The sequence below is a fragment of the Trichomycterus rosablanca genome, chromosome 8, assembly GCF_030014385.1.
Source record: "Trichomycterus rosablanca isolate fTriRos1 chromosome 8, fTriRos1.hap1, whole genome shotgun sequence".
In the NCBI taxonomy this organism is placed as follows: Eukaryota; Metazoa; Chordata; class Actinopteri; order Siluriformes; family Trichomycteridae; genus Trichomycterus; species Trichomycterus rosablanca.
Genome location: NC_085995.1, coordinates 21,059,246 through 21,079,060, shown reverse-complemented (window position 1 = coordinate 21,079,060; position 19,815 = coordinate 21,059,246). Strand labels below are relative to the sequence as shown.

The 19,815-nt window shown below is 38.3% G+C and overlaps 2 protein-coding genes across 3 annotated transcripts in view; one reads left to right on the top strand and one right to left on the bottom strand.

Annotated features, from left to right (window-relative positions):
- Window positions 1-16,437, bottom strand: part of syce3 (synaptonemal complex central element protein 3) — a 38,585-nt gene extending 22,148 nt beyond the window's left edge. The window contains exon 1 of the mRNA XM_062999922.1: window positions 16,353-16,437. Coding sequence (XP_062855992.1) covers window positions 16,353-16,355 — 3 coding nt within the window. The 5' untranslated portion in view covers window positions 16,356-16,437. The remainder of the gene's footprint in view (window positions 1-16,352) is intronic.
- A 17-nt stretch (window positions 16,438-16,454) lies between these two features.
- On the top strand, window positions 16,455-19,384 carry pttg1 (PTTG1 regulator of sister chromatid separation, securin). Of its 2 annotated transcripts, none has more exons than XM_062999919.1 (6): window positions 16,455-16,581; window positions 17,593-17,687; window positions 17,965-18,107; window positions 18,185-18,260; window positions 19,009-19,152; window positions 19,230-19,384. In XM_062999919.1, exons 1-6 carry the CDS (start codon window positions 16,469-16,471, stop codon window positions 19,304-19,306), a joined length of 648 nt encoding a protein of 215 aa, XP_062855989.1. In that variant the 5' UTR covers window positions 16,455-16,468; the 3' UTR covers window positions 19,307-19,384. The 2 variants fall into 2 exon arrangements, with proteins under 2 accessions (XP_062855989.1, XP_062855990.1); XM_062999920.1 differs by having other exon boundaries at window positions 16,517-16,604.
- Window positions 19,385-19,815: the final 431 nt, after the last annotated feature.

Genomic DNA, 19,815 nt, shown 5'->3' with positions numbered 1-19,815 from the left:
AAACACTGCATGCAGGGCAGTTGTCAAACCACATCTAGGGTCTTTAAAAATATTCAGATTTTTAAAACATTTGAACCATTTTTATTTGCATGTTTTAGGGACATGAAAGTAAACAAAAGTAACCCAAACAGACATGAGGAGACTAAGACAGTAACTGTAAAAGTATGGAATCCAGATTAAAAACCATGCTGCTGTCCAACTCCCACTCTAGCAGACCAAGAAAAATCATATCTTATGGAAGTAAAATATTTACTTCCATGGTGCACTTCTGTTTTATAGTTTCTATGAAGGCCAAGACCCAGACCCACCACCACTCCTACTAGAATAAAGCGGTTAATGAAAATAAATTTAGTAAAAGTGGAAAAATCCTGTCCCCAACCTCAACATTAGTGGCTGACCTTAGACAGAAAGGGCATAATTACCACAGACACACTCCAAAATATTGTGGATAGCTTTCTCAGAATAGAGAAAACGATTAAAGCCACAAAGTGAAGGGGGTGTACACATCGTAAGGTGTCCTCATACTTTGACCATATAGTGAATAATAATACTGTATTTGATTGCCCATTTTTGACAGGAGACTTAATTGGGTATATTTATATTTTAATTGCATTATAGAGTTGGTGGTAAGCCAGCGTACATTTCTAAATTCTCAGTAATGGAAGTGTTTTGTAAACACTGTAGTTCACATGTGGCATTGTGAATAAGGAAGGATAAAACGGAAATGTTCCACCCACAGCAGTTTAGATATTCCATGATTTCTCTGGTAATTAGAAGAATTGTTATTGAAGTAACATTGAGTAAGGGTGATTTACAACGACCGTCAGGGCATCAAACATCAGCAAGGGTGTAAACTGGCATTAACCAGTCTCAGTCATTTGAACATGAACATTAATTGGTTTTGAAGCATCTACATTGAAGCAGTTATGGTTGTATTGTGTATACATCTCAAAACTAGTTTTAAACTTTGGATAAATAACACATTAAACAATTATTCCTTGTGTGCTAAGTCTGTAATTCAAATTAAATCATTATCGGACAAGCTGAAATGCTGACTATATATACAACCCCTGGCAAAAATTATGGAATCACCACTCTTGGAAGATGTTCTGTCAATTGTTTAATTTTGTAGAAAAAAAATAAATCACAGACATGCCACAAAACTATCATTTCTCAAACTGTCAACCCTCTGGCATTAAGAAACAATAAAAAAAGAAACAAATATAATAGTTGTGGTCAGTCACAATTGCTTTTTTTTAGATCAAGTAGAGGAAAAAAATATGGAATCACTCAAATCTGAGGAAAAAATTATGGAATCATTAGAAAACACTGCACCATTATTACTTTGTTGCACCACCTCTGGCTTTTATAATGGTTTAAACTCTCCGAGGCATGGAGTTAACTAATGACAAACAGTATTCTTCATCAATCTGCCTTCAACTGTCTCTTGCTGTTGCCAGATCAGCTTTGCAGGTTGGAACCTTGTCATTGACCATTTTCTTCAATTTTCACCAGAGATTTTCAAATGGATTGAGATCCGGACTATTTGCAGGCCATGCCATTGACATTATATGTTTTCTTGAAGGAAAGTTTTCACGTCCTTTGCCCTATGGCAAGATGCATTATCATCTTGAGAAATGAAGTCATCATCACCAAACATCCTTTCAACTGATGGGATAAGAAAAGCGTCCAAAATTTCAATGTGGACTTTGGCATTTATTGAAGACCATCTCCCCTGTGCCTTTACCCGACATGCAGGCCCATATCATCAACAACTGTGGAAATTAACATGTTTTCTTTAGGCAGTTATCTTCATAAATTTCATTGGACAGACACCAAACAAAAGTTCCAGCATCATCACCTTGCCCAATGCAGATTCGCGATTCATCACTGAAGATCACTTTTATCCAGTCACCCACAGTCCACGATTGCTTTTCTTTAGCCTACTTTAACCTTGTTCTTTTCTTTTTAGGTGTTAATGATGGCTTTTGTTTGGCTTTTCTGTATGTAAATCCCATTTCTTTTAGGTGATTTCTTACAGTTCAGTCACAGACATTGACTCCACTTTCCGGCCACTTGTTTCTCATTTGTTTTGTTGTGCATTTTCTGTTTTCAAGACATATTGCTTTAAGTTTTCTATCTTGATGCTTTGATGTCTTACTTGGTCTACCAGTGCTTCCCTTTTACAACCTTCCCATTTTGTTTGTACTTGGTCCAGATTTTAAACACAGCTTACTGGGAACAACCAACATCTTTTGCGACATTCCACAATGATTTATCTTCTTGAAGGAGTTTTATAATCCTCTCATTTGTTTCAACTGACATATCTTGTGTTGGAACCATGATTCATGACAATCTGCTTTGTGCAACAGCTCTCCGAGGTGTAAGCACTCTTTTTAAACTGAAGAATAATTAGCAAATCTAATCTGCTGCAGATGTTTTGTTTTTAAACTGCAAATTACAGAGTGATTCCATAATTTTTTCCTCAGATTTGAGTGATTCCATATTTTTTTCCTCTACTTGATCTAAAAAAAGCAATTGTGACTGACCACAACTATTATATTTGTTTCTTTTTTTTATTGTTTCTTAATGCCAGAAGGTTGACATTTTGAAAAATGATAGTTTTGTGGCATGTCTGTGATTTATTTTTTTTCTACAAAATTAAACAATTGACAGAACATCTTCCAAGAGTGGTGATTCCATAATTTTTGCCAGGGGTTGTATATAGCTTTATATATAGCCATAACATTAAAACCACCTATTTCTACACTCACTGTCCATTTTATCAGCTCCACTTACCGTATAGAAGCACTTTGTAGTTCTACAATTACTGACTGTAGTCCATCTGTTTCTCTACATACTGTTTTAACCTGCTTTCACCCTGTTCTTCAATGGTCAGGACCCCTACAGGACCACCACAGAGCAGATATTATTTAGGTGGATCATTCTCAGCACTGCAGTTACAATGACATGGTGGTGGTTGGTGGTTAGTGTGTGTTGTGCTGGTATGAGTGAATCAGACACAGCAGCACTGATGGACCTCACTGTCACTGCTGGACTGAGAATAGTCCACCAACCAAAAATATCCTGTGAGCAGCGTTCTGTGACCACTGAGGTCTAGAAGGTGACCAACTCAAACAGCAGCAGTAGATGAGCGATCGTCTTCGACTTTACATCTACAAGGTGGACCAACTAGGTAGGAGTGTCTAATAGAGTGAACAGTGAGTGGACACGGTATTTAAAAACTCCAGCAGCGCTGCTGTGTCTGATCCACTCATACCAGCACAACACACACTAACACAGCACCACCATGTCAGTGTCACTGCAGTGCTGATAATGATCCACCACCTAAATAATACCTGCTCTGTGGTGGTCCTGTGGGGGTCCTGACCATTGAAGAACAGCATGAAATGGGGCTAACAAAGCATGTAGAGAAACAGATGGACTACAGTCAGTAATTGTAGAACTACAAAGTGCTTCTATATGGTAAGTGGAGCTGATCAAATGGACAGTGAGTGTGGTTTTAATGTTATGGCTGATCAGTGTACAGTGGGGGAAATAAGTACTTGATCCCCTGCTGATTTTGTAAGTTTACCCCCTTACAAAGACTTAAACAGTCTATAATTTTTATGGAAGGTTTATTTTAACAGAGAGAGACAGAATATCAACAAAAAAATCCAGAAAAAAACATTAAATAAAAGTTATAAATTAATTTGTATTTAATTAAGGGAAATAAGTATTTGATCCCCTACCAACCAGCAAGAATTCTGACCCCCACTGACCGGTTATGTGCACAAAAGGCACACAAATTAGTCCTGTCCCTGTATAAAAGACAGAATCAGTTTCTTCCGTTCAAATCTCTCGACCACCATGGGCAAGACCAAAGAGCTATCAAAGGACGTCAGGGACAAGATTGTAGACCTGCACAAGGCTGGAATGGGCTACAAGACCATCAGCAAGAAGCTTGGTGAGAAAGAGACCACTGTTGGTGCGATCATTCGAAAATGGAAGAAATACAAGATCACAGTCAATCACCCTCACTCTGGAGCGCCATGCAAGATCTAACCTGGTGGGGTAAGAATGATTCTGAGAAAGGTGAGGTCAGTCCAGAATTACACGGGAGGAGCTTGTCAATGATCTCAAGGGAGCTGGGAGCACAGTCACCAAGAAAACCATTAGTAACACACTTCGCCGTAATGGATTGAGATCCTGCAGTGCCAGCAAAGTCCCTTTGCTCAAGAAGGCTCATGTTCAGGCCCGTCTGAAGTTTACCAATGAACACCTGAATGATTCAGAGAAAGCTTGGGAGAATGTGATATGGTCAGATGAGACCAAAATTGAGCTCTTTGGCATCAACTCCACTCGCCGTGTTTGGAGGCAGAGAAATGCCCAGTGGGGATGGTGTTCTTGGGGTCATATCCAGCATTTCTCTGCTCCCAGATCCCTTGAGATCATTGACAAGCTCCTCCCGTGTAATTCTGGACTGACCTCACCTTTCTCAGAATCATTCTTACCCCACCAGGTGAGATCTTGCATGGAGCTCCAGAGTGAGGGTGATTGACTGTGATCTTGTATTTCTTCCATTTTCGAATTATCGCACCAACAGTGGTCTCTTTCTCACCAAGCTTCTTGCTGATGGTCTTGTAGCCCATTCCAGCCTTGTGCAGGTCTACAATCTTGTCCCTGACGTCCTTTGATAGCTCTTTGGTCTTGCCCATGGTGGTCGAGAGATTTGAACGGAAGAAACTGATTCTGTGACAGGAGTCTTTTATACAGGGACAGGACTAATTTGTGTGCCTCATGGGCACATAACCGGTCTGTGGGGGTCAGAATTCTTGCTGGTTGGTAGGGGATCAAATACTTATTTCCCTTAATTAAATACAAATTAATTTATAACTTTTATTTAATGTTTTTTTTCTGGATTTTTTGTTGATATTCTGTCTCTCTCTGTTAAAATAAACCTTCCATAAAAATTATAGACTGTTCAAGTCTTTGTAAGGGGGTAAACTTACAAAATCAGCAGGGGATCAAATACTTATTTCCCCCACTGTATATACATTTTGTACATATTTAGTTTCTGCTTAATAAACTACAGGAAATAGGTGAAAAGGATTTGCAAACTAAAAGAATAAAAACCATGTTAAATTCACTCGCCATCTTGTTTCCAACAAAGTTGCCTAAAACATTGTTGTTTTCTAACGTTTAAATACAAGACTTAAAAAAAGAAACCATGCAGCTGAGTATGATTTCGTTTGGGAGTCATTCAGGTCACAGGTAAGTGTACAATGTTGATACCATAAACTCCAAACATTAGCGTGAAATCCATCAAAATGAAGAAATGTGCCAAAATGAGCAGTGAAAAAGAAGAACTACTGTTACACATCAGTACAAAAGTACATCACATACTGTATATATCAATGCTAGATTTGTATTCTTTTCTTTTAATTGAATATATGCCAATAATCTAAAAACAAATTTGATCTAAATTACATCACAATGACACGGGGGAATCGCCCCACTGCCAAAGTAACACCAAACAGTGAGCGCATGCTGCAGTGTTATGACTAAAACAGTACGGACCTTTTAGCTGTGTTTAGTAAACTCAGATTTAGAGGTCCAGGAAGAGCTGATGGACGAGGCAGGTCTTCCAGTTCTAGCGTTTTGTTGTCTGTAAATACTCACACACGCTCCAGACACATTAAGTGAGGAAGGTAAGAGCTCTGAGGGACTGCTATAACTCCATCCCTCACTTATTCACTCACTCAACGGTTCACTCCATTAGTTCCTCACTCACTCCCTCACTCACTAACTCACTCACTCGCATTTGTAATTGAAATTCAATTGAAGCAAACATTAAGATTTACATCAAGGTCTACCTTTGATGAGATCTAAAGGTCTGAAAACCTAGTGAGCTGCCTTGCTGCCTACTGCCTACCTAGGCAGCTTTCTAAGTAGAGAGGATTCTAATAAGACATCAAACTCATAAGGCAGATTATTTAGACGCACTACTTAGACAGCGATTATGGCGAGGATAACACAGTTAGCCTCAGGCCATTCAAACCAATGGGCTGAGGTGGCACAAGCCACTAGTGTTCCAGCTATCATCTCCCTCTGTGTATTATAAATGGTTCAATTGTCACGGACATGCCCGAATTTGCAAATAAATTACACTTGTGCACCCTTGTACAAATTTAATTAGAAAATATTTAAATTTCTGCCCATCTGTCTGCCCATTTTTAGGGAAAGTTGTGCCACACAGAATGCTGGGATTGTTTCACATCTATTAAAGCATTGGATGCTCCCTCGTTATTCAGTCAGAATATCATTTAGAATTAAGGTAACTCAGCAGGCAGCATTTTAAGGTATCTAACAATTTCTTCTTCTCCGGACTTCTTCTCCGGAGTGCGTATGATGACGTAAAATGCATCTATGTAGAGAGCTCACTAGGTTTCCAGACAGACCATTAGTTTTAAAAACCAAACAAACACAGCTTATGTTAATATATTATTCACTTGATCATTCTCAGTAACTGCTTCATGATGTTAACTCTCAGAATCATGGATTTTTCATATAATGCCATACCGTAGCACAGTAAATACAACAGCTGTAAGCTTCAATAGGCAGCAAATCATATAATATTGCTTGCTGCTAAAAGCGCCAGGGAGCCAGTTGAATTGCTATACCGATGTCATACCGTGAAAACGTCAGAATCTTAAAAAATACTGTGATACAAACATACCGCCAAGTCCTAGTGCACACTGGACAAGGCACCAGTTCATCTCAAGGCATCACATACTCACTCGCGCTTACACCAAGCCAAATTTCGAGTATTGAGAGGAAACCTAAACACATAGTAACCAGAAGGATAAGACCCATGTCCCCATCTTGCCACCTTAATTCCTTTTCATAAGTCACTATATTCTGGTTAGGGTTCCCTGGGTTCAGAGCCTGTCCCCGACAAACTGGGTGCCTTTTTTGACCTGGTGGTTACCGAGTAGGTAGAACAAGAACATATAAATGAATAAATAAAGACCAAAAATTATCCATAAGGGTTTTCTGTGGGTATTTCAGTTTGAACCCAGCTTCCAAAAACAAGTGGTAAGAGTGAGTGTCAAGTCAAGTCAAATTTATGTGTATAGCACTTTTTACAATAGACATTGTCTCAAAGCAATTTTACAGAATCCAGGACTGACAGACCAAAAAACGCGGTTGAGCAAGCCAAGGGTGACAGTGGCAAGAAAAAACTCCCTTAAAATTACAGGAAGAAACCTTGAGAGGAACCAGACTCAGCAGGGACCCCCATCCTCCTTGGGTGGCCTGGAGAAAAATTGAATAGGAATGAATATGAATAGGATGAATAGGATTTACACAAATCATACATACACAAAATAAAATGAACTAAAAGTTATAACTAGCAAAATGAGTGAGCGAGTAAGTGAGAGAGTGAGTGAGTGGGAATAAGCTAGTAGGAAATACAACTCCAAATCAGAATAACTTGGGACAGCATGGAAAATGCAAATAATAATAAAAAACACAGAGTTTCTTACATTTACTTTGACTTTTATTTCATTGCAGACAGGATGAACTGTCCTGGAGCACACAGCATCCAATTTTTCCCAAAAAAAACCTGGAATGCTGATTCATTGACCACAATACACGTTTCCACTGTGTGATGGTCCATCCTAGATGCCTCCGAGCCCAGAGAAGTCGACGCCACTTCTGGACATGTAACTCTGTATTGTAGAGCTTGACAAAGGTTTGCCAAAGTAATCCCTCAACCTATGTAGTTATATCAGCTATTGTTGAGTGGTGGTTCTTGATGCAGTGCCGTCTGAGGGATTGAAGATCACGGGCGTTCAGCTTAAGCTTGTGCCCCTGGCCTTTAAGCACTGAAATTCCTCCCGATTCCTTGAGTCATTTAATGATATTATGCACTGTAGAGGGAGAAATATGCAAATCCCTTTCAATCATTCATTCAGGTATATTGTTTTTAAACATTTCAATAATTTTCTCATGCATTTGTTGACAAACTGGAGATCCTCTGATCATCTTTGCTCATCAAAGACTCAGCCTTTCCTGGATGCTGCTTTTGTACCAAACCATGATTACAATCACCTCATTTCTAGCCCTAAATTGCCCCCATCCCAACTTTTTTTGGAATGTGTTGCAGGCCTGAAATGCAGGAATGGAGGTTTATTAATAAATGAAATGAAGTAGAGCAGACAAAACATGAAATATCTCAGGTCCATCCTGTCTGCAATCAAATAAAAGTCAAAGTAAATGTAAGGAACACTGCATTTTTATTTCATTTGCATTTTCCATACTGTCCCAACCTTTTCTGATTTGGGGTTGTACACTCTGACAGACTGGCACCCTGTCCAAGGTGCATGCTTTGCTCTGCTCCCAGGTTTTCCAGGAGAGTCTTAGAGCTCTTTGCATCCCTTACTAGAAGATGGTGTTTACTGAACATCAAGTGAAATCCAAATGTTGGTTCATAAGTGGAATTATCCATCAGTCATCTTGTGTCAAAATCAGCAGCTAGTTTAACCATAAACATGCTATTTCTATATGAACCCTAGATCTGTAGAACATGAATCCAGCAAATTACACATTATATTACATATTACATTCTTTATTCTATTTATTTAGCTACATAGTATTGTACAGTAATACTTACTTAAATACTTTTTTACCTACAAGCCTTGAGCTGCTGTATTTCCCTTATCTATCTATCTATCTATCTATCTATCTATCTATCTATCTATCTATCTATCTATCTATCTATCTATCTATCTATCTATCTATCTATCTATCTATCTATCTATCTATCTATCTATCTATCTATCTATCTATCTATCTATCTATCTATCTATCAAGATCAAAAAGTGCAAACAATACATCTTTGTCAATCAGCCTTGTCAATCTGGTAAAACAATAAACTCTCTGTCCCTGTTCCTCTGTTTCCATAATCCCAAAGATATTTCCAGATGAATATCCACAACTGACAATTTTCTTGATAAAGAATCCCAGCTAGTCCATCTAAAGTAAAACTTTCCCTCGCGAGAAGTTTACTTTACATCAGAGAGTTCTGGCTGGAGTGAGATCTCCAAGGGCTTTTATACAATATTTATAGTAGTGTTGGTAGACAACAAACAGTCTTTACTGTATTGCAGTTTTGTTATTTCTCCCTAAAATATTTGACATGTCAACATGGCATAAACAAGAACATATGATTGTTAAGCACTGATTAGTCAGGTCAGAGTCCGCTAGCTGCTGGTTGCATACATAACCTGGACTGTTTTCTAACCAAACATAAACATTAACATAATAATAAAATTGTTCTTCTTCTTCTTCTTCTTATTAGTATTATTATTATTATTATTATTATTATGTTAATATTTATATTACTAACTTTGAAGGTCAGGATAAAGCAATGGAAAAACATTAAAAAAATAATTCCTCAGCTGACATTCAATTTTAGTAATATTAACATAATAATAATAATAATAATAATAATAAAATTATTGTTTTTCTTCTTATTATTATGTAAATATTAATATTACTAACACAATGTCAGGATAAAGCAGTGGAAAAACATTTAAAAAATTCATTCCTCAGTTAGCTGACATTCAATAAGAAGAAGAATACACAATATTCTTGTTCTTCTCATGTTTATTATTATTATTATGCTTATATTAATCTTACTAACATTGTAGGTCAGGATCAAGCAGTGGACAAAACATGAAAAAATATTAATTCCTCAGTTATCTGACATTCAAAGTTAGTAATATTAACATAATAATAACAATAAGAAGAATAATTTGCAATATTCTTGTTCTCATTTTTATTGTTATTATTATTATTATGTTTATATTAATATTACTAACATTAAAGGTCAGGATAAAGCAGTGGAAAAACATTAAAATAAATAATAATTCAGCTGACATTCCATGTTAGTATTATTAATAATAATAATATTAATAATAATATTCTTGTTCTTCTTATTATTATTATGTTAATATTAATATTACTAACATTGAAGGTCAGGATAAAGCAGTGGAAAACATGAAAAAAGAATCCTCAGTTAGCTGGCATTTAATGTTAGTAATATAATAATTCTTATAATTGTTATTATTTTTATTATTATTATTACTAGTATTAATAGTAGTAGCATGTTAATATTTCCACTGCTTTATCCTAGTCAGGGTTGCGGTGGGTCTATTTTTTCTGTAAACACAGGAAAACTAGACACAGAAAACACAGAAATACACCCTGGACATGGCAACAATCCACTGTTGGGGTTTCAGTCACAACCCCCCAAAGGCAAAGACAATCCTGTCTGTGTGAGCGTCACCCAAAAGCATAATAATAATAATAATAATAATACTAACAATAATAAAAATAATAATAATAATAATAATTCACTTTTCATTTCCAAGCATCCTTTATTAAGCAGGTAGGAACAATCGAATCAGGTGTTAATATTCTGTTCTCTTTACTGAGCAGTATAACAAATGAATCTAAAAGTAAGTCAACTAACTCTGCTATTTGGTAATAAAAGAAAATCCTCAGGCTTCACAAGGCCCGAAATATAGCATGGTTTAGTGAGACACATGTTCAGGTGGGTTGTATCCAGCTGTTCCAGTTTCATTCTAAATGTAGAAGGTAAATTGCACTAAACTGCCTTTAGAAATGAGTGAGTGAAGCTGGGCCCACCACTACCCTGGCCAGGATGAAGTGGTCGAGAACCAATGTGTGAGTGAGTGTTGCACAACAACTGATTGGCACTCACTGCTCTGGTGACCCTGACAGTGATAAAGTGGTTAGAAAAATAAATAAACACAGGTGAATTGAGTCTGTTTACCTGCTGCGACTCCCTGTGGTTGAACATGTGAAGTGTCTGGTTTATAATTGACTCATCCTGGTCCTGAGTGCCAGTATAGGGCACAGGGAATACCCACTTGCACAGAAAACCACTCACTCACTCACTCACTCACTCACTCACTCACTCACTCACTCACTCACTCACTCACTCACTCACTCACTCACTCACTCACTCACTCACTCACTCACTCACTCACTCACTCACTCACTCACTCACTCACTCACTCACTCACTCACTCACAGGAACGATTTAGAACAGCCAATCCACCTACTGCTTGTTTTCTGGCAAATGGAAAGAAAATGACAAGCTAAACTACACGAAGACACAAAGCCAGGTCCTCAGTACCCATGTTTCTTTGCGGCACCCACCATACCAGCAAAAGTCTGCATTATATTATCCAATTCATGCAATAATCACACAATGATCTATTTTAATGTAGACGTTGTTAAATTACACACAATGATTTATTATAAAATATTTGCATTTATTCACACAGCTACAGTCCTGGCGATCTGGGTTCAAACCTAGAACCTAATGGGTAGAGCTTTGGCTATCAATTGAAAGGTTGAGAGATTGAATCCCAGCTCTGCCATGCAGCCACTGTTGGGCCCTTGAGCAAAACCCTTAACCCTCTTGGCGCATTACAATGGCTGACCCTGTGCTCTGACCCCAGCTTTGTATATGTATATATACTGATCAGCCAGAACATTAAAACCACCTCCTTGTTTCTACACTCACTGTCCATTTTATCAGCTCCACTTACCATATAGAAGCACTTTGTAGTCCACCTGTTCCTCTGCATGCTTTGTTAGCCCCCTTTCATGCTGTTCTTCAATGGTCAGGACCCCCACAGGACCACTACAGAGTAGGTATTATGTAGGTGGTGGATCATTCTCAGCACTGCAGTGACACTGACATGGTGGTGGTGTTAGTGTGTGTTGTGCTGGTATGAATGGATCTGACACAGCAGCGCTGCTGGAGTTTTTAAATACCATGTTCACTCACTGACCACTCCATTAGACACTCCTACCTAGTTGGTTCACCTTGTAGATGTAAAGTCAGAGACAATCGCTCATCTATTGCTGCTGTTTGAGTTGGTCATCTCTCGACCTTCATCAGTGGTCACAGGATGCTGCCCACGGGGCGCTGTTGGCTGGATATTTTTAGGTTGGTGGACTATTCCCAATCTAGCAGTGACAGTGAGGTGTTTAAAAACTCCATCAGTGCTGCTGTGTCTTATCCCACTCATACCAGCACAACACACACTAACACACCACCACCATGTCAGTGTCACTGCAGTGCTAAGAATGATCCACCACCCTACAATAATACCTACTCTGTGGTGGTCTTGGAGAGTCCTGACCATTGAAGAACAGCATGAAAGGGGGCTAACAAAGCATGCAGAGAAACAGATGAACTACACTCAATAATTGTAGAACATCTGTCTCGCGTGTGTTAGAAACAAGGAGGTGGTTTTAATGTTATGGCTGACCTTGCCCATATGTAGCCTGGCTAATCCAAATTACCCCTAGTTGTGTGTGTGTAAATGAATAAATTATTGTTTGATGCCCTGTGATGGACAGTTACACAAGACAAATGAATGAATGTATGAATAAGATGATTAATAAACCTCAAATAAATTAGACAAACAAATAGAGAGAAAACAATGTATGTACCAGAAATCTACTGGCGATGTTCTTTCTGTCTTAAGGGATTAATATATATTGATATAGTGTGAGGGCCGGTTAAAACCAGTGTAGTAGCTGTTCACAGCATGTAAAGCTACATTTGATGTGCTTCAACAGTGTTTACAACCACATTTTGAGCAGGATCAAAAGTTACTCTGGCATTTGTTCCTGCACGGACCCTGAAATGTAAATGGCCTAAAGTAAACAGTATGAACAGACGACAGGGAGATTGGGATTGTTAGGAATCACTGGGCTGTGACTTAGGTTCCTACGGTCTGGAAATTCCACAGCAACATGTAGCATACTTTGCATAAATTCAATCGTATTAACCCATAAAAGCATCTGGTTAGGGCCAAGAACAATGTCTCGGGGGAACAGACTAACTAGACTCAGGTCGCTTGATGACTAGTGCTAGAAGTTCTGCTAAAGGGCAGAAAATGTGTAGATGTGTCAATAAAGATTTGTAAGACCTAAACTAGTGCTGGTTCCAGATATATTTTATGGTAGGTGCTATCATGCATGTTTTCATAGGCAGCGCAGCTGCTTCGCTAATGTATAACTCTCTGCTCAAAAGATGTAAATAATAGTGAATGAAATGAAATGAAATAGCCGGACCTCAGGCCTGCTTTAAAAGCTGGTACGCAACCGAAAGCCCTAAAATTAAAGCTGAAATTAGGGCTGTTATAGCCCTAAAGGGAGACGTTGCCCACCTTGCCCATAGGTTGTCATAGTACTGTATACTGACATGCCCTGAAAGAACTGAGGGCACTTTGTAAACAATCATTCACTAACATCTTGTGACAATTTAGAGCTACCAGCCCACCTACTAGCATGTAAAACAAATTAATATTCAAATAAAAAGTAACACACGGTGACTTTTATTTAACTGCAGACAGTTTGAACCCAAGATATTTCATGTTTTGTCTGCTCAAAGCAGTATCCAGGAAAGGCTGAGCCTTTGATGAGCAAAGATGATCAGAGGATCTCCAGTTTGTCAACAAATGTGTGAGTTAATTATTAAAATGTTTAAAAACAATGTACCTCAAAGAAAGATTGGAAGGGATTTGCATATTTCTCCCTCTACAGTGCATAATATCACTAAACCATTCAAGGAATCTGGAGAAATTTCAGTGCACACAGGGCAAGAACGTAAGCCTAAGCTGAGCACCTGTGATCTTTGATCCCTCAGACGACACTGCATCAAGAATTGTCATTCAACAATAGCTGATATAACCACATGGGTGAGGGATTACTTTGGCAAACCTTTGTCAAGCACTACAATACGAGTTACATGCACAAATGCCACTTAAAACTTTACTGTGCAAAAAAGAAGCCTTATGTTAACCATGTCCAGAAGCGGCGTCGAGTTCTCTGGCCTTAAAGGCATCTAGGATGGACCATCACACAGTGGAAACGTGTATTGTGGTCAGATGAATCAGTATTTCAGATCTTTTTTCAAAGATGTGCTCCAGACCAAAGACAAAAAGGACCATCCAGACTGTTTTCAGCAACAAGTCCAAAAGCCAGGGTCTGTCATGGTATGAAGTTGTTTCAGTGTCCTTGGCAAAGGTCATTTACACTTCTGTGATGGCAGCATTAATGCAGAAAAGTACATCAAGATCTTAGAGCAACATATGCTGCCTTCAAGATGTCATCTTTTCCAGGGACATCCATGCATTTTTCAACAAGACAATGCAAAACCACATGCTGCACACATTACAAAGTGGTAAATGCCGTACTATCCTATCAATTTGGAATGTTTTTCAGACCTGAAATGCAGGAATTGATGTAATAATAGTCCGTTTAAATGTAAGAAACACTGCGTTTTTATTGCATTTTTTATACTGTCCCAACTTGTTCTGATTTGGGGTTGTATTATAAAACCCTAATGCCTAGAGGTAACTCACGCAGACACAAAGAAAAGTCAGCAAACTCTACACAGACAGTAAACACAGATAAGGATCCAGGAGCCGTAAGGTACCAGCACCACTGGCCATCATGCAACCGTACTCTCTCTTTTCAAAAATCATTAGTAACAGTAACGGTCAAATAGTTGACATTACCAAGAACAGCAATATACAGTATATATACACCGATCAGGCATGACATTATGACCACCTTCCTAACTGACTGGTCTAACAAACTGAGATGCACTGTGTATTCTGACACCTTTCTATCAGAACCAGCATTAACTTCTTCAGCAATTTGAGCTAAAGTAGCTCGTCTGTTGGATGAGACCACACGGGCCAGCCTTCGCTCCCCACGTGCATCAAAGAGCCTTGGCCGCCCATGACCCTGTCGCCGGTTTACCACTGTTCCTTCCTTGGACCACTTTTGATAGATACTGACCACTGCAGACCAGGAACACCCCACAAGAGCTGCAGTTATGGAGATGCTCTGACCCAGTCGTCTAGCTTATCCAACTTCATAACTACTTGTATGTATACATCATCCCCACTGGACTGACTGTATATAGCATTTGGACTGACTGTATGAAGCATTGCACCTTGCACACTTTCCCACTGGACTGATTGTATATTCTGCTTATCCAACACAGTATGTGTATATATGTATATATGTATATACACTGATCAGCCATAACATTAAAACCACCTTCTGGTTTCTACACTCACTGTCCATTTTATCAGCTCCACTGACCATATAGGAGCACTTTGTAGTTCTAAAATTACTGACTGTAGTCCATCTGTTTCTCTACATACTTTTAAGCCTACTTTCACCCTGTTCTTCAATGGTCAGGACCACTACAGAGCAGGTATTATTTGGGTGGTGGATCATTCTCAGCACTGCAGTAACACTGACATGGTGGTGGTGTGTTAGTGTGTGTTGTGCTGGTATGAGTGGATCAGACACAGCAGTGCTGCTGGAGTTTTTAAATACCGTGTCCACACACATCGCTCATCTATAGCTGCTGTTTGAGTTGGTCATCTTCTAGACCTTCATCAGTGGTCACAGGACGCTGCCCACAAGGCGCTGTTGGCTGGATATATTTTTGGTTGGTTTACTATTCTCCGTCCAGCAGTGACAGTGAGGTGTTTAAAAACTCCATCAGCGCTGCTGTGTCTGATCCACTCATACCAGCACAACACACACTACCACACCACCACCATGTCAGGGTCACTGCAGTGCTGAGAATCATCCACCACCTGAATAATACCTGCTCTGTAGTGGTCCTGAGAGTCCTGGACTACAGTCAGTAATTGTAGAACTACAAAGTGCTTCTATATGGTAAGTGGAGCTGATAAAATGGACAGTGAGTGTAGAAACAAGGAGGTGGTTTTAATGTTATGGCTGACCAGTGTGTATATATATTATATTATTATTTCCTAAGTAGAGCACTCTGAATGTCGTACTTCTACAATGACAATAAAGGTATTCGTATTTTGGGGCAAGATCTTGGGAATTCTTAAAATGGAGAGTGGCAACACTGCATGTGTTCCACTCACTGGCTTTGTATAATGTTAGGATCCATTAGCATTCAGTTATTGATACAGCAGGAATGTTTTAGAAAGACAGGGAGCCTCCTAATTCTGGTAGATTGGTTCATTTCATGGCTACGCCAATGTTTATTTCATGGCAGCATTACAGCATGGCTAGTCCTGGATTTGAATGCATACCATGTTGAACTGTACAGCAGTCGTTCTTAACCAGGGGGGCACTTTTTTATTTTATTTTTTTTTAACACAAAAGGGTCTAGTATCAAAAAATGATTAAAAAACGCTTCTTGTACCGTTTTGTGCAATGAAAAATGTGCTACATACCATCTTCTTTACACTTTAGTTCACTTCCCGCTGCTGAGTCAAACACAAGATGGCGACATCACTACAAGAATAGCAGCAGCAGAGTAGAAGAGAAGCGCGTGAACCAATCAGAATCGATGTTGCCGTTTAAAAGCGGGAAATCCAAAACGATAATAAACTGTTTGCATTTGGAAGAGACGAGAAAAGCAGAGACAGAGACACTGAACAGTGCTGAAGCGTCACTTCACCGGTACTAATTATATCACTACACCGGTATTATTATATTATTAACTATTGTAAATATTGTAACGGAACTGTTACTAATATTAACTCTTGTGTTCATTTAACTAGTCGCGAGCTAGCGGCTACAAGCTAGCGTACTACGTAGCGTTCTAACCTATATGAATATGATCTATAAAACTTAATTTTACATACACTGTACGTTCATTATTGTCACCGCTATGAAATATACGCAATATATTGTCCTTAAGTTACCGGACAAATGTATCATGTCAGTTATTGTAGTAAAAACGTTACTTTTTCTGTTTGCCAGAATAAGTGCACTGAAATTGCACTTATTCTGCTTATCCCTACATTACGCTTTGCAGCTGAATAAATGTCATTTAAACAATTTTATATTTATAGTACATATTATACATGCACATAGTATTATACATTGTGTGTTTTTTTTTTTGTTTGTTTTTTTTCTTTTTTTTTAAATGTAGCCAGATCTGTCACTACTAAGACCTTTTCCCTTTTCGATCAATGATTTATATAAAGTAAAACACATTAATTTCATTTTCATGTCTTGCCACCGCTTTGTCCTGGTCAGGGTTGTTGTGGGTCCTGTGTCCCTGGAATCACTGAGCACAATGCAGTAACATGCCCTGGACAAGGACGCCAGTCTATTGTTGGTGCAACTTCTTGTTGATGTGATGACTCTTCACACTGACTTTCTATACAAATGTTCTCATTGATCTTTTCCCCATGTTTGGTACTAAACAGTAAAATTTGAGAATTTGGTTCTTGCATTATAAGACTTACCATCTCTTTCTGGGTAGTACAACAGAGAATTTGTTGTGCCTAAATATATTGAATTGAAATCATACCTTGGTGTTGCCCATAGAGGACTCTCCTAATTAAAGCCTGAATTTCCCCCAATTAAGTTATAAAGTTTGAATTTCTATTTTGACCTGACTTAAAACAAAGGAACTCCAAATACTAGCATTTGCTTATTGTTAAATTTCCCTTCATATGTTAGTGTGATCATGGATGCCATGATTTATCTTGGTCAAGAAAATGACAGACTCTCTGCTTCATCTATTAAATCACGCCAGAGGCTTCAGTCTGCACCTGGTAAGTTCAATTTGTATTTACTGCATTTATTAAATGCCTTTATCCAAAGCAACGTACAAAGGTGACTAGTTTAATGCAAGCAACTGAGGGTGGTTCTTTAACCAGCAAGCTTCTAATAACTAGTCCAGTATCTTGATTGCTTAGCTACCACTGCCCTTTTGATCTGTTGCTTTGTACAGAAACAAATTAAGATGCATCCAGATGACTAGTGGGGTTTAAAACCTGGGGTATCAAAGCTTTTTTTATATACAAGGGTTACTTTGTGGCATCTTTGCAGAGCGGCTATCAAAAACTCCAAAGCTGAGGCCAGTAGGTTCTGCTCTATCAGGTCGGAAAGCTTTGGGAGCAGTCAACAAGATTGTAGCAACACCAGCAGCCTCGCAGAAAGCTGAAGCTCTAAATAAACCACTTGGAACTCAGGTTAGTAACTTAAGTTACATCTATATTAAATTATTCTTGAATTGCTTGTTGATTATCTTTATGAAACTTGTTTGTAGAAGTGTAAAGTGGCCCAAAAGCCCACTGGTCAGGACTACCCAGAGATTGAGAAGTGCTTCCCATACAACCCAAGTGGTAAGTCTGTGATGGAATTCTAATAGGTGACCCATACATCACACTGCAAACATACTGTACATATACACACCACTCAAATGATCACACATCGGATCTCAATAAAAAAGATTCTAATTAAAAATCTTAATTGATATGTGTAATTTGTGGAACAATAATGTAACAGTTAATTTAAATCAAATTCAACCCACTGAGGCCTGAATTTAAAATCACACAGTAAAAAGTTAATCACTCATCCAACTTGTATTCATTTCATTATGGCAACTTAATGTGACAGTAGTATGTATGGCTCCCTGTGGCATGTATGCCTCCTGACAATGTCTGGGCATCAAACATCTAAATAGTAAATTCATTAGAGAAAGTGTCCTGGGTTCAATCCCCAGGTGGGGCGGACCGGGTCCTTTCTGTGTGGAGTTTGCATATTCTTCCTGCATGGGTTTTCTCCGGGTGCTCCGGTTTCCTCCCACAGTCCAAAGACTTGCAAGTGAGGTGAATTGGAGATGCAAAATTGTCCAAGACTGTGTTCAATATAACCTTGTGAACTGATGAATCTTGTGTAATGAATAACTACCCTGTCATGAATGTAACAAGTGTGTAAAACATGACCAATAATTAAAAGCAGTACTCACCAACAGCTTTTCAACACTGTACATGTCATTAAGTGCATATGTGCACTGGAGAGATATTAACAAAGGAAGTTGAATCAAAATCACAAACCTGAAATGTATTATCTGTCTTGAACCATTTTCAGACTTTGAAATATACACTGTACCTGAGGAAGTCTGCCTGAGTCGACTTTCACTGGCTGGTTTGGCAAAACAGTGGCCTGCAACAGAGTTTGAAGATTTCACTGTGGAGCCATGTTTGCCACTGTCTCCACTCAAGATGCCCTCAGGTAAACCTGAGAATCTTAACTGGATAAGTTCAACAGGCTAAAAAATGCAATTCATTTCAACTAAGATGTTTCCACAGAAAACTGCAGAGATGAGCTAGAGGCATTCCTAGAAGCCGTCAATGAGTTAACTGTGGATTTACCCCCTGAATGTTGACCAGTGATGGCATTTTTTGGACTTCTTTTGTAATACTTGTTTTATGTTTTATTCTGTAATAAAAACGTTTGTTTTAAACTGGCATTTTTTTCTGAATTAAATAGTTGTCAAGATGTATTAAAGGACTAGCTTAAATATGCTATTACTTATTGAAATTGGATTATCACATTTAAAGAAAAAGTGTAATGTTACCCTGGACTGCTTTCAGCATGTTTTAAGAAAGTAGAGCCTGTCTTAAATTCTCAAGAAGTAAAATTCTATTTATTCTATAAACATTACATTTTCTCCCATATTCCAACTAGAAATGTCATTTAGAGTATTTACTTTCAGAAAATAACTGGTTTAAAATAATAGAATCCAAATACTACTGTTTAAAGTTTGAGTTTAGAAATCAATATTTGATTGAATAAGCCTGATTTTCAATCACAGCTTTAATGCATCTTGGCATGTTCGCCACATATCTTTTATACAGCTATTGGGTGACTTAAAAAAACATTTTTTATTAAGAA